Source organism: Megalopta genalis, chromosome 1 (genome assembly GCF_051020955.1).
Source record: "Megalopta genalis isolate 19385.01 chromosome 1, iyMegGena1_principal, whole genome shotgun sequence".
Classification (NCBI taxonomy): Eukaryota; Metazoa; Arthropoda; class Insecta; order Hymenoptera; family Halictidae; genus Megalopta; species Megalopta genalis.
The window spans coordinates 36,034,077-36,046,737 of NC_135013.1; the positions used below are offsets into that span (position 1 = coordinate 36,034,077).

The window sequence follows — 12,661 nt, forward strand, 5'->3', positions numbered from 1 at the left end:
TATGTATAGGTAAGGGGCGGATGGTTTACCGAGCGTCCCTAAGTCGCGCATCACCCTGAATTCGCGGCAACACCTCATCGTTCGTCCAGCCCAGATTCCGATCGATTCTTCCGTACTGCTAGTGTTCGTGTCGCTAACAGCTTCGCGGTCCCGAAATATGGGCTCGATCGTTCTAAAGTCACTCTCGGTTCTCCTTGGAATATTTTTTGTTTTCGTCGGCACTATGAAGTTAACTTCGCACATCAGTAAGGATCTTCACAAGGACTTGGTGAGTCAAAGCTTGCTTTTAGAACGTAATTATGTAACAGAAATTTACCCCATCTTACGGGTCACGTTTCACTCGACCGAGATTCTCTTTTCGCCGATATTTCCGTATTCGTTGCGACCCTGGCCCTGTTATCAGCTCGCACTCTGTCATCTTTCCTACTCTAGCTTTCGCACGTCACAACGTGTTCAACCGTTGTATCTTGTCGTGTTTTGACGCGTCATATCGCATCGCATCGCGTTGCGTCGCGTACCGTTCTTTTTCCCTCGCCCACCCCCGTATTTACATGACAACGCCATTCGCTCGTGCAACAACGTATATATCTCGTTATCGTTCGCCTCTCTCGATTCTTTCATATTAAAGCGTTTTTCATGAAAAAAGATATTAGTTCTCTCACCAAACAAGACATTTCGACGATGCGATTATCCGCTCGATCGAAACTACCGATCGAAACGCGCGCATTTACGGTTCTTTCGCAACCACTTTTTTGGTCTAAAATATAATATCGAAAAAGAACTCTGGTTCTTGAATATGTGATATCGAATCGAGAAAATCGATTGTTCCGAGAGCGGGAAACAGAATTAGGAAATACAAACCCGAGTTACAATATGAAGAATGCGAAACGAAACAGCGATATACATTCGATCGAGATATCGATCTTTGTTGGTCGATAAACAGTTCGCGCAATCGGCTCGTCGAAAGATTCAATTTCACGTAATTTCTATGAAATTTTAAGGTGATTCGATTTGCTTTGATGCGACTCTCTCGAAAAGATTATTTTCGTCTGCTGTTGTTACTCAATGTCCAAAGTTATAGTTATAAACTGCGGCAGCTTTTGGTGTTCGGCCAAATATCATCGCGAGTGCCAGCATTCGATGTTCACTGGCCAGGTGATTGTGATAATTATCATCGCTCGAGTACCTACGCTACTAAGTCGCTACGCTATTCGCGATAGTCGGTAGTCGGAAGAGCAACCACCTTTTCCATAATTACCCGCTGCATTGAATTAGACGATTGCGTTGTTTGTTGCTTATTGCAGAGAAAAGAATATGTCAAGTACGCGAAAGTGTTTCCTCTATCCGGTACATTGGACTTCAAAGTACCGAGCAAGTGGTACAGAAGAGTCGTCGGATCGCTCGAAATCATCTGCGGGCTCGCAATGGCGATAGTACCTAGTCGTAAGAAAGCAATATATTTTTCTCTTCTATTTTATGTGTGTACCAGCCTCTCTCTACGATACTCTGCTCACAAGACTATCTTACATTTTCAGATAAGATTAAGAACGCGTCGAACGCAGTGTTACTGTTACTAATGTTAATGGCCGTGTATTCTCATTACATGGTTAACGATAAATTCGAAAGGATCGCTCCGGCTTTGGTAAGAGTAGAAACAACGAATATATCGCGCGCTACCGCTATGAACTATTGAACATGAAATAATGCAGAATGTACCTTTAGGTGTTCTTCTTTATGCTGACGGGGCGTCTAGTGATAGACTGGCAATTGAGACGAGAGGACGCGCAATCGGTAACGGCGAACGGTTTGGACGACAAAACCAAAAAACAGGACTGAATTCGTAATTGGTTTCTCGCGTACGCGTGAACGCGAAGCTTCGGTTACCGCGGTACTTTGTTTTTTTGCGCGTACACTATTATCCGAGATTCTAGCCGACGCGGTCGAGCTAAAAATTTAACGTTAACAAATTGGAAATAAAATTTTCACGGGCTTTGCTATTCTCACGATCTTCCATGTTCAGAGTCGAACGGAAACGAGTCGAGTCGATTCGATCGACATCCGGAATTTGTTGCTTTCCGTGAGTGCTTACCGCGAATGTGATAATCGAGTTTCGTTATCGTTATCGTTATCGTTTTCGTTTTCGTATCCGTATCCGTGTTGTTCGTGTCCGCGCCGCGTGTCAACCGTATTCTTCCAAGTTTACTTGGTCGTATTTTACACCGGGTCTTTCGAACTTCGAATTCGGGAGAACAAAACTATCGTTTCGATTAATTGTCTTATCGAAAGAAAAAAACCCAATTACCTGCGGTATTATAATAATCTAGTTGTGTGTGGCCACGATGGCTAATGCGAAACTTTAGCTCAAACACAAGGTATTAACTGCCATTCGAATTAATGTGTTCCCGTGATATTGTGTTAAGATGTACGTGTCCTTAGATGATAATTAATATCAGCATTTCAATGCACTTTTAATTTCCCTCGTTTTCCCTTTTCAAGCATGTCCTTGATTCGATTTACGACGAAAACGCGTTAGTCTAGAATTGTTGAATAAATCGAAAACGAGAACCGCGTCATCCATCCATATAGAATATCTACCGTTTGGTGTGTTTACAAGCAATCGAATATCCACCTGTTCGTAGATCGCGACGCGTCTTTCGGCCAGCCTTGACGCAGTCCGATGTTGGAATATTTTTAATATTTCGTGTTTCGCGTGTCGAACAAAATTGAGGTTTGTCGAGAAAACCGCTTGAAATGAAGGGCACACGATAAATATTAAAAACACACGGCATAACATGTTTGCAAAATCAACAAACAATTTCTTATTTTCGAACAAATTCAAACATCGTAGCAATATCGTTTAAAGTTTTGACAAATATTTAATCGACCGAAAGAAAAAAATCCGGTTCGTTCTTTAGAATGATTAATATTTTTTAGCATGTAAGAACGCCGTCAAATATTTTAGATACCAGAAACCATATTTACAACACTTCTGATACTATCTTATATACATATGTATACTCGTTATACGTATACATTTGCATACCCATACACATATATACACCGTACACGTACACGTTCTTAGCCTTCTTTGTCGACTTCGGACCAACTTTAAATCATGCTTATCGAGCATACGCGTAAGCTCAAACAATTCGACGCGTAAACGCGTAAAAATTTTTTTACTAGTGTCGCATATCGATTTTTTCTCCTTTCCTACCTCAAGAACTGAAAAGAATAAGCAAGATTTTCAAATTAGTTATCGCTCATGGTGTAATAATATCATTATTTTTCATTCGTGTCCCTTTTACGTGTCTTATATTATATACTCGAATCAGCCATACATACGTTACCGTGACAAATGTCGATACAAGCATCGATTCACCTTCGATTTTCAAAGTAAACAAAGACGAGTGTGTTGGGAAGAGAAAAACAACTTTCGTTTTCGGTGTGGCTGTATGTAATATAACACGAACAATTCAATAAATAACTTATAATTTTTACTTTTGTAACAGTTACATTCTAAACGTACATGTTTTTTCATTTAATCGATGAAAGAATAAACAACGATCCAATTCATTCTGTTTCTTGACCGGTGGTCAACAGATTTAAAGCTTTTCGAAGATTTAACACAGCTGTTGGTACATCGTCGTAATTTAAAGCGCTTCCAGCCCATTTTATTAATTTCTGTGCCTTGTTCATTTGATCCAATGTCAAGCCGATTCCTAACAAGCATGTCCCAATAATCTAATAATATAAATCTCGATCGAATCTAATAATATTTCATATTTGCTATACTCTACCTTCTGTTTCTGTAGTCGGATGATAGTCGTCTCTAATTTCAGAGCCTCCTTCTCCCATACTCCCTTTCTTGGGTAAATTTTTCGTCGTTGTATCGAACGTGTCGTTGCCGACGACATTAGCTGTCTTGTCCAAATCTAAGGATGTTTCTCTTTCCCCTGGTGTTGCCTGATCGTCGAGACCGTCCTCCGCTTCAGCTAAATCGATTAATTAATAACATTATACCGAGATACAGTCTCTGTTAACGGACCGTCGCCCGTGCTATTACCCGAAGCGATACCTTCCGTATTGTCCTCTACAGGTCCGGGTACCGGTGTCTCTCCATTTTTTAAGCAATTATGAATATACGTCGCCTTCCATTTAGCATATTTTCTATTTTGCGCTGCTTCCTCGCTCAATTCACCGAATACAGTCAAGATATCGTACAGCAGTCCGGCAGTGAAGAAGCTTTGAATCGTAGATCTACTAAAGTCGCCTTCTCTATCCTTTTTATCCGCATAAAGAAAAAGCTTCAGAGTCCAGTTCTCTATATGTGCTTGCGCAGCTATGTCGTTTGAAATGGCTTCGTTCCCTCGTAATTCTTTTTTAGTTGTCTCTAACCAATCCATTAATTTCAGTAAAAAATTGTTGTCGTCCAATGTCTTCGTTGAAAGTTTTAGTCCTGTTTGGAGAGCGTATAGGCGACCTATAAAAACACCATCTACCATTACGCTTCGAAGATACGCAATAATTTACAATCGTCTGCATCGCGATACAAGAATTAATACGTACACCAATAACTAATAACATTATCTCGTTGATCGTGACTGGCTGCTATCTTTAAATATTGCTCTATGCTTCTCAAAGGAGGCGGAACATCTGGTAAATCTGGATTAACCATATTGACTGCAAACGTTGTACTCGTCTTCGCTATGGATACTGTTTTTGTTAACGTTCTTACCGATGTTCTATTATCGCGTATATATCTTATTTTCTGGCAACATTTACAAAAATTAGAACAAATCCACCGTGTCGATCGAAGGTGTACAAATATCACCGTTCAACATTCTGTCAAATCTGCTCGACTACATTATTCATCGTTCGTTTTATCAACTTACCTTGTCTTTTTCAAATCAATTTCCCTGCCACTTGCGTAATTGTTAAAAATTCCAGCAATATACAATGCAGAAAATAAAATATATCTTTTCCTCCCATTAATTCTCTACAATTCCATATCATTTTATCGAAATTGTGATCATTTGTAATCAGGGGTCCTAGACGCCTGACCGTTCTTGGAATTTCCACTCAAGGCCAGTGTGTCCATTCGTGTCTAATGTGTCCAATGGTGTCAGGGATTCTGCTCGGAATCTACTCCAAGTGGTAGAGAAGAGATCTCACAAATGGGATTGGATGATGCCATTTTGCAGCACATTTCGAAGCAGCTCTGAAAATACTTTGCCTGTGTCATGTGCAAGTTAATTCCGAGCTCTGATGTACGTAGTATTCTAGAGACGAAATAACGTCTCCGATTCTGATTGGTGCTTCCATGTTTAAGCACGATCCATAAAGGACAGTGTCTCGACGGCGACGACGGCGACGATGGGTGAGGGGCAAAGACGGAAGGGGACTCCGACCATCTGCTATATTTATTTTACTTTGTTCAAAGAAAATACAACTTTAGACATTTAGGTCTATAAGTCATTGATTTATAAATACGTTATCCTTATCTTATCTGTAGGTAAATAATTAATTAATTGCCCTTTGATGTTTAGTTAATCATTATGTTGTTAATTATTTCAATGTGTTTAACTATTATGTTAAGGGTGCAGCAGACCATCTCCTCAACAATTTCTGTGTCTTTTGTTCAGTTTTTTATGTTCTAATTTTGTCAAAAGTAATGTTTTTAAGCGATCCTGCATTAGTCAGATGTGGGCAACTGTGGCTCCATAGTATAGTAATAGAACCTACTTCTCTCTGCTCGCTTCTCTTACTCTCTAAGTTGGCACTCGCATCGCCACCATTTTACTGCGCACCCAATCCGTAGTGGATCCTGACTCAGCAGTGAATTGTCAGCCAATCGAAGTAAAGAAAATTTCTATGTCGAACCTCGTTTACGAATCAATCTGTGGCCTGAAGATGTGCAGGATTAGGACCCATTGCCGTACATATAAGGAGAGTCTCCTTGAGAGGGAGATGATCTGCATGAAAATTAAAACTGTGAAACTGTAAAACATCGAAAAGATCAAAATCGGAGCACGGTAAAACAAGAATAAGTTTAATACGTACAAAATGCAAGAATCGCAACTACGATCTATGAATTTTGTATCTCTTATTATTGAAATGTTGTAGATGTCTAAAAAAATAATGAAAGGTTATAAAGTGACATAAAGAAAAATGTTAGTAGTTTCGCGTGTTCTGACAAAACGGAAAATGGTATCACACGATAAAAGTATGGGATTTGGGATTAGTAGGAATTAAACACAAACTTGCTGACAACGCAAGTTTTTTTACATTTTTTTTGCCTTTATGTCGCTCTGTAGTAACAGCGTCCGCCGACTGGCATATTAGGTTATACAACCCGAGATCTATAGGTACACTAAGAATTTGAATTTCAATGCGAATTATTGTAAATTCTATAAATTGAATGCAATTTATTTTCGAAGGCATGCTTGTGAAAACATTATTCACTTGTCACATGCGATGACTACAATATGTGTATGTGAAGTGATCATGGATGAGAATTTATTTATTTTAAGAGCATACGATAACGACATGAAACTTTGGTACACTAAAAAGTATGTTAAATCAAATAAATCAATATTAAATTGTGCAACAAAGTGTGCAAGGATCTAAACAATTGTGAAACGTTTTTTTTTCCTAGCTCCAAAACATCGTTATTCGATCTATTCGAACACGAGAAAAAAGGCTTATGCTGCAATTGGTTGAATCAAATATTTATGGTATCGGAGATGCAGATAACGCTGCAAAACTATTTCAATCGAAACACGTCTATCGCTAATGACAAATTAACGACACGGTGTGTAATTATTAAATACAACAGGACCAACAAAATATCTCGCCTGTAAAGCGCAAATCAAGAGGCATAAGAGTTTTAACTAGTTTCATATTTGTTTTAGTCCAGATTAACCGATGTATTCGTTTAAATGAAAACATTGAAAAGTTCAATGTACATATTGCCGCAATAAAACCTACCGATCGGATCGTGTAATCGTTATAAAAGAACGAGATAGAAACGAACGACTGCTCACGCTTGCGGTTACAACGGCGTATTTGAAATAAACGTGAATGCGAAAAACCAAATACTGTCCATGCTTGAACAGTACATGATTACTTTCGTAGGAATAAACGTGATTCACGAAATTATAAGGAAAAAGAAAACAAAGAGAAGCACGAGATTTTGGTAAAAATATTGTACGGCCCAAGAAATAGCTCTCAGCATCGTCAAATAAAAATTCCCACTTTTATTTCAATGATCTCTTTCGCAATGTGTTGTTAAGTTTTTAATTTACCCTCGTATTTTACATCGTTACAAAACCACCACTTAATTGACAAAAGAGGAGAGATCTAGTAATCGTTCGTACATTGTCAGCACCTAGATGTATTATATCCCAGTTTGTGTTCGTCTTTCTTTTTTGCAAAGAATTTCAAATTTATTGCGCACAAATGAAAAGCATTTACTCAAAATAGTACAAATTCGCATCAGCATAAGGTAAGTTTAAAAATACCTAAGAAAAAGACTCGCGTTCGTTTACGTTCTAGCGTCGTATTGCCAAAGATCGCGAACGTTGGCTTGGTAATTCTCCGTGGTCTTCGGTCTCGCAAGAAATAATCGCTACCGTCAGTTTATAACAGAGGCGGACGCTGGATGTATTACATGATACGTTAGGATAATGTGGGGGGGGGGGGGCTTAAGATTTTAATATTTACTTACACGGGACAATATCTTTTTCAGTCTATTGCACATGCTGTACTGCTACGCGCGTTAGTATACACATTTCTTTCATCTATTTTCCTCATAAATTGATGAAGCATGTATTTTTCGTTTCTGTTGTTTAATTCTTTGTGTTCTCTTGCTTATTTTCTCACCTCCTTCGCTTTTCCCACATACTCGCACTTGCGCGCACACACACGCACACGCACGCACACACACACACGCATACGCACGCTCGTGCGCGCGCTCTTGATTTCCCTCTAAATCCTAAAGAATACTAAAACACGTGTTAAGATTTTGTGTTCGTTTTCATTCGAAAAAGGCATATACAATAAGTCGCTACTTGATTCGATAAAAGGCATATTCAGTGTGAAGTCACGTGTAAATAGAGCCACTGATTTTTGTACGAGATTAAGGTTTTCTTTTGCAGACTTTTATATTTCGTTTATCCCTTTCTCGTATTATGTTCAATTATATAAACAATACACTCTACAACGTTTGTTAAACAACATCCGATTTACCGGATGAAAAGGGCATGTTTAACATAGAAATCTTTTGCTATTTGGGGATTCACTCTCTATGGACGAAGAGAGATGCAAAACAGGCTCTGCACCAATATGCATCGCATTGAAATCAGGCCGGAAACGCGAATTACCAAAGTTGTTGTAACGTAATGCAAAACATCTTATTTCTATACAATTTAACCAGGAAAGCAACTTTGGACATTGATCGTATAAGACATAATTTTAATTCTGCATCTTACCGTTGTTACCAATAATTCTATCTATACGATGCTTTGCTCTGATCAAAATTCAGGAAAGGAAAAGAAATGGATTCGAATAAATCCCTAAAACAGAGTGTTTATTGATCAAAAATAAGGGATGATAATAATTAAGAATTTGATTTTTTCACTTCGTAATGTACCAAACCATACTTGTAAGTATAACTCTAAAACTGTTTGGAACACGCTCTCTGGTACAAAGGTGTAGAGTGATGTTTCAGAGCGTGTACACGCAGCGTGCAGTTTACAGTAACAGTGTGTCTGCAGTCTGTGTCACGTAATAGGCAAATGGCATTAAAATACGCATACCTATGAAGTACATACACCTATGTACCACGTGCTCGATTTCACAGACACACACGCTCTCTCTCTCTCTCTCTCTCTCTCTCTCTCTCTCTCTTCCTTTCGCTCGGATAGATATTGACACTTTCTCTCCCTTTCTCTCTCGCAGGCTCGCTCTCTCTTTCTTTCCTGTGTTCAATTGTATCGTACCTTTTTTGTTCTTTTTTCATTTATATTTTTTAGAAGACTCTATCTAACCCCCACATTATCTCACACAAAGACTAGCGTTTTTAAACGATCCAAAATAAACTAAGGGCACTTTTAGTGGCGTATGCCCTGTTCTTATTTCAAGTTTCATGAAAAATCTAATTCTGAACATTCTTCAACTTTGTTGTTGTTTTTCTTCTCCATCATTATAATCGTTATCCGCCATCATCGTAATCATCCTCATCATCATTGTCGCCGTTATCATCCTCATCATCATTGTCGTCGTCATCATCATTATCTTCCTCCTTCTCCACTTCATTATCATCATCATCGCCACCATCGTAATCAAAATCATCATCATCGCCACCATCATCATCATAATCATAATCATCACCGCCATCATCATCATTATCATCATCATCATCATCATCATCATCATCATCATCACCACCACCATCACCACCACCACCACCACCACCGTCATCATCATGATCATCATAATCATCATCATCGTCATCATCATCATCGTTATCTTCATCATTTTTTTTTGTTACAGCACCTATCGACTACTAAGAGTCCCTATCTTAACTAGCTATGACACACTTGCCTTAATCTAAAATTTTCATTACGTGCTATGCCTCGCCATCTTAAAATATTCGAACCTAGGTATTTTTTTCTTTCTTCTTCGCCACAATTTTCCATTTTTTTCCTTCCTTAAAACGATTCTTGTATGCGCGCGCGTATGCGGAACCAACATTTTTCTCGCGACATTAACCCGAAAATTGTTGCTTCGCCGTATTCTCGTTGGTCATGCATCGCAATAACAATATCGTAGTGGTGGATAGACGGAACGCGGAACGAAAAGTGAATAGAAAAAAATCTATTAAAACAGACGGTACACGGTACTTTTTCGGAGAATTACGTGTTTCCTCGTCTTGCCTGGCGATGCGAAATAATTTGAAATCTACGCGATAATTGTGATCGGGGAGGAACTGGCGATGGGGAAAGGTAACGCAAGGAAGAATTAAAAAATGAGAAGGGTCAATATGAAAAAAATCTCTGGTTATACCTAGAAAAAAAAGAAAAAGAAAAGAAGAAACATATCCGATGCTTAACAATGTAAAACAGCATGACTTAAAATTCGATAAACCTAAGAGACTGTAGAAGTCGGCGTACGATGATGCGCTCGCGAAATCATTAAAGACAACTCGGATTCGCTTTGCTTAAGCCGATTTTCGACTAATCTTACTTTTTTTTCATTTTACTTAAAAAACATCCTACGTTTTTTTTCATTTTATTCTCATCTTTCTACAATCAGCCTACGACTACGTGTGACAGTGTGTATGTGTATGTTTGTACGTATAGATGTACGTATTTATGCATGCTGTTTCCAGAGTTTCCCTCCCTCTCCCTCTCCCTCTCTCTCTCTCTCTCTCTCTCTGCATGTACGCATATGTACGTGTGTTCAAGTGTGATTCTATAATCTAAGAAGAGGCTATCGCTAGAATTCTAATGAAAGCTTACGGAAAGCAGCATTGCTTGGAAACAGAGTTCCAAAATGGTTTCCTTTTTCTTCATAAATCACACCCGGTCAGCCCAAGCACCTGACCCGCGGTGCGCAGCAAGCAGTCCTTACTATTTATATTACAGTAGATAATATGTTGTAGAATAATATAATATTTATTATTAATATGAATAGCCAGTCAGTCTTGACGGGTGCGAGGTGCATAGGCTGAACGGTGCCTCGCCCTGATGCGTTCAAAACATGGAGAGGCAGTTGTAACCTAACTATCGTCTAATTATTTACCTACACTTAATCGTTCAATCGATTACTTCCTATCCAAAATGGTGCCTAGCCTAATTCATAGTCAACACTAACTACACAACATTTCGCGCTGTGTCCTTTTCAATCTTCTATACTCTATACAATAGTTGCGTTCGCTCGTTCCTACCTCACTTTCATTCGTCCCTTTTCACGCACGCTAGCTCTCTCTCTCTCTCTCTCTCTCTCTCTCTCTCCCTCTTTCTTTCTTTCTTTCTCTGTCGCTCGTTCTGAATCGGCTTTTCTCATTTGTTTTCTTTTTACCTCAGAAACTACTTCCATGCTTCTGTTTCGTACGTTTCACTTTTCCTTTCATTCGCCCACTCTATTTCTTTCGCACCGTTATACCTATCACTCTGAATCTATGTTCCTTTTCCCTCTGTCTGGCCACTTTACAGTGCGGTTCCGTATCTGCGTTGGTATCTACCGGAGCTGGCGTTGTATTCCTTTTTTCCCCTTTTAGTCGGCCGAACCGGTGTTCATTCGCTCAGTTAGCAACAAACGTTGCTCTCTTTTTGTTTGGTCGTCACAGTAATAATTAGTTATTTAGTACAAGTCTATTTAGTAAAATTCTTCAAAATTCACTATTAAATCACATGTGATTTTTGTTGTCAGTCGTGGTGACAATCGCTTGTGCAACAATTACATGCTTGCAAATAGGTTCTCCCTTTCACCTTCCTTTCTTCATTCCTTCCTTTCTATCTTTCTCTTGCTCTCTTATTATTTTTTTAAATCTCCCTTAATGCATGGACTCAAATCGAGTAATAATCGGTCTCTTAAAAAATAGCTCATACCACTTTTTTCATCTTTTATCTCTTGTCATCAAATCGTGATGTACCAAAATAAACTAAATATATTATTTACTTCAAGTCTCAACAGTGTAAAAATCTTTCATACTTTAGATGACGTCAATAATAGTAATCGTTAATTATAATAATACAGCGTCATTATTGTAATATTATAATAATAGCTACGTTCGCCTCTAACTCTATCTAACTACCTGCCCGTCACATCGAGCCTGGAGCTCGCAATATTTGGTAGAAAGCTTTCTGCTAATCGTTCCTCGATTTGACCTAAGTCAGACAACGTGAAAACTGTTGTGCTTGATGTAAAAAGAAACGGGCTTAGAGGAACGCAGGAGAGGAGGGTGTTCTTTGTTTTTCGTCTTTTCCTTTCCGTGTGTGTTTCTCGCGAGACCTCGCGTAGATAGAAAAATTCTCAACTTTATTTCCCTTCGTACGTCTCGTCTTCCCTTATCCTTTTTCTTCTTTCTTCCCCCTCGCTCATCGTTCTCCTCCAGTCCCATTATCCGAATCTCCTTTCGCTTTCGGTTATTACTTTTTCTTTTCACTCATTTAGCAACACGCTCATTCGTTCGACATAATAAATTAATTTACACTCTATCTATCGTATTCTCTCCGTCGCGTAACGACCCCCTCTACTTGTTTTCCTTTCGTTCTATCGCACTTCTTTCTCTCGGGCGGTGGTGTGTATATTTGAATATCATGATTCACAGATCGAAACCGCCGTTTGATTTTCTTTATTGTTCCTAAGACTCCGCACGCGGATGTGTGGTTTCCGGCCCGTCTCCCAATCCCGTTAGTGGCAACTATACACATACAAAATCTATTCGAAATCCGAATAATCAAAAAACAAACGCAGTGACATTTAACTGGCTACAACGCAAAAACAATTATATTCTCTTAACTAGAAGATCAAAATTTGGCTCAAGTTTCGCAATATTACATACCGACGTAAAAATATATTATAATTATTTTTTCAGCATATCCTTCTCTAACGGATTTGTCTGAAAAGGCACAATTCTAAAAAAAATATCTGTATT

General features: G+C 38.7%; 4 protein-coding genes across 13 annotated transcripts in view; 2 read left to right on the forward strand and 2 right to left on the reverse strand.

Annotated features, from left to right (window-relative positions):
- The window catches only part of cno (adherens junction formation factor afadin), a 26,449-nt gene extending 26,279 nt beyond the window's left edge, over positions 1 to 170 (reverse strand). For all 6 annotated transcript variants that reach the window (XM_076518617.1, XM_076518755.1, XM_076518725.1 and 3 more), the window contains exon 1: positions 30 to 170. The gene's annotated coding sequence lies outside the window, so the exon portion shown is untranslated. The remainder of the gene's footprint in view (positions 1 to 29) is intronic.
- On the forward strand, positions 135 to 3,497 carry LOC117218007 (putative acetylcholine receptor chaperone). Of its 2 annotated transcripts, none has more exons than XM_033465992.2 (4): positions 135 to 268; positions 1,305 to 1,443; positions 1,536 to 1,642; positions 1,723 to 3,497. In XM_033465992.2, the coding sequence occupies exons 1-4, from the start codon at positions 158 to 160 to the stop codon at positions 1,834 to 1,836; spliced, it is 471 nt and encodes a 156-aa protein (XP_033321883.1). In that variant the 5' UTR covers positions 135 to 157; the 3' UTR covers positions 1,837 to 3,497. The 2 variants fall into 2 exon arrangements, with proteins under 2 accessions (XP_033321883.1, XP_076382063.1); XM_076525948.1 differs by lacking the exon at positions 135 to 268 and adding an exon at positions 917 to 1,155.
- Positions 3,473 to 5,065, reverse strand: Vta1 (vesicle trafficking 1). Of its 3 annotated transcripts, none has more exons than XM_076524997.1 (5): positions 4,893 to 5,065; positions 4,567 to 4,768; positions 4,064 to 4,480; positions 3,798 to 3,992; positions 3,473 to 3,741 (listed from the first exon to the last, which is right to left on the reverse strand). In XM_076524997.1, the coding sequence occupies exons 2-5, from the start codon at positions 4,673 to 4,675 to the stop codon at positions 3,539 to 3,541; spliced, it is 924 nt and encodes a 307-aa protein (XP_076381112.1). In that variant the 5' UTR covers positions 4,676 to 4,768; positions 4,893 to 5,065; the 3' UTR covers positions 3,473 to 3,538. The 3 variants fall into 3 exon arrangements, with proteins under 3 accessions (XP_076381112.1, XP_076381139.1, XP_033321881.2); XM_076525024.1 differs by having other exon boundaries at positions 4,076 to 4,480; positions 4,893 to 5,054; XM_033465990.2 differs by having other exon boundaries at positions 3,473 to 3,719; positions 4,893 to 5,054.
- Positions 5,066 to 5,419: 354 nt separating this feature from the next.
- LOC117218008 (ribosome biogenesis protein WDR12 homolog) lies at positions 5,420 to 7,268 on the forward strand. 2 transcript variants are annotated; one of them, XM_076526333.1, is made up of 4 exons: positions 5,420 to 6,365; positions 6,438 to 6,569; positions 6,656 to 6,811; positions 6,912 to 7,268. In XM_076526333.1, exons 2-4 carry the CDS (start codon positions 6,475 to 6,477, stop codon positions 6,919 to 6,921), a joined length of 261 nt encoding a protein of 86 aa, XP_076382448.1. In that variant the 5' UTR covers positions 5,420 to 6,365; positions 6,438 to 6,474; the 3' UTR covers positions 6,922 to 7,268. The 2 variants fall into 2 exon arrangements, with proteins under 2 accessions (XP_076382448.1, XP_076382414.1); XM_076526299.1 differs by having other exon boundaries at positions 6,917 to 7,268.
- The last annotated feature ends 5,393 nt before the right edge of the window (positions 7,269 to 12,661 follow it).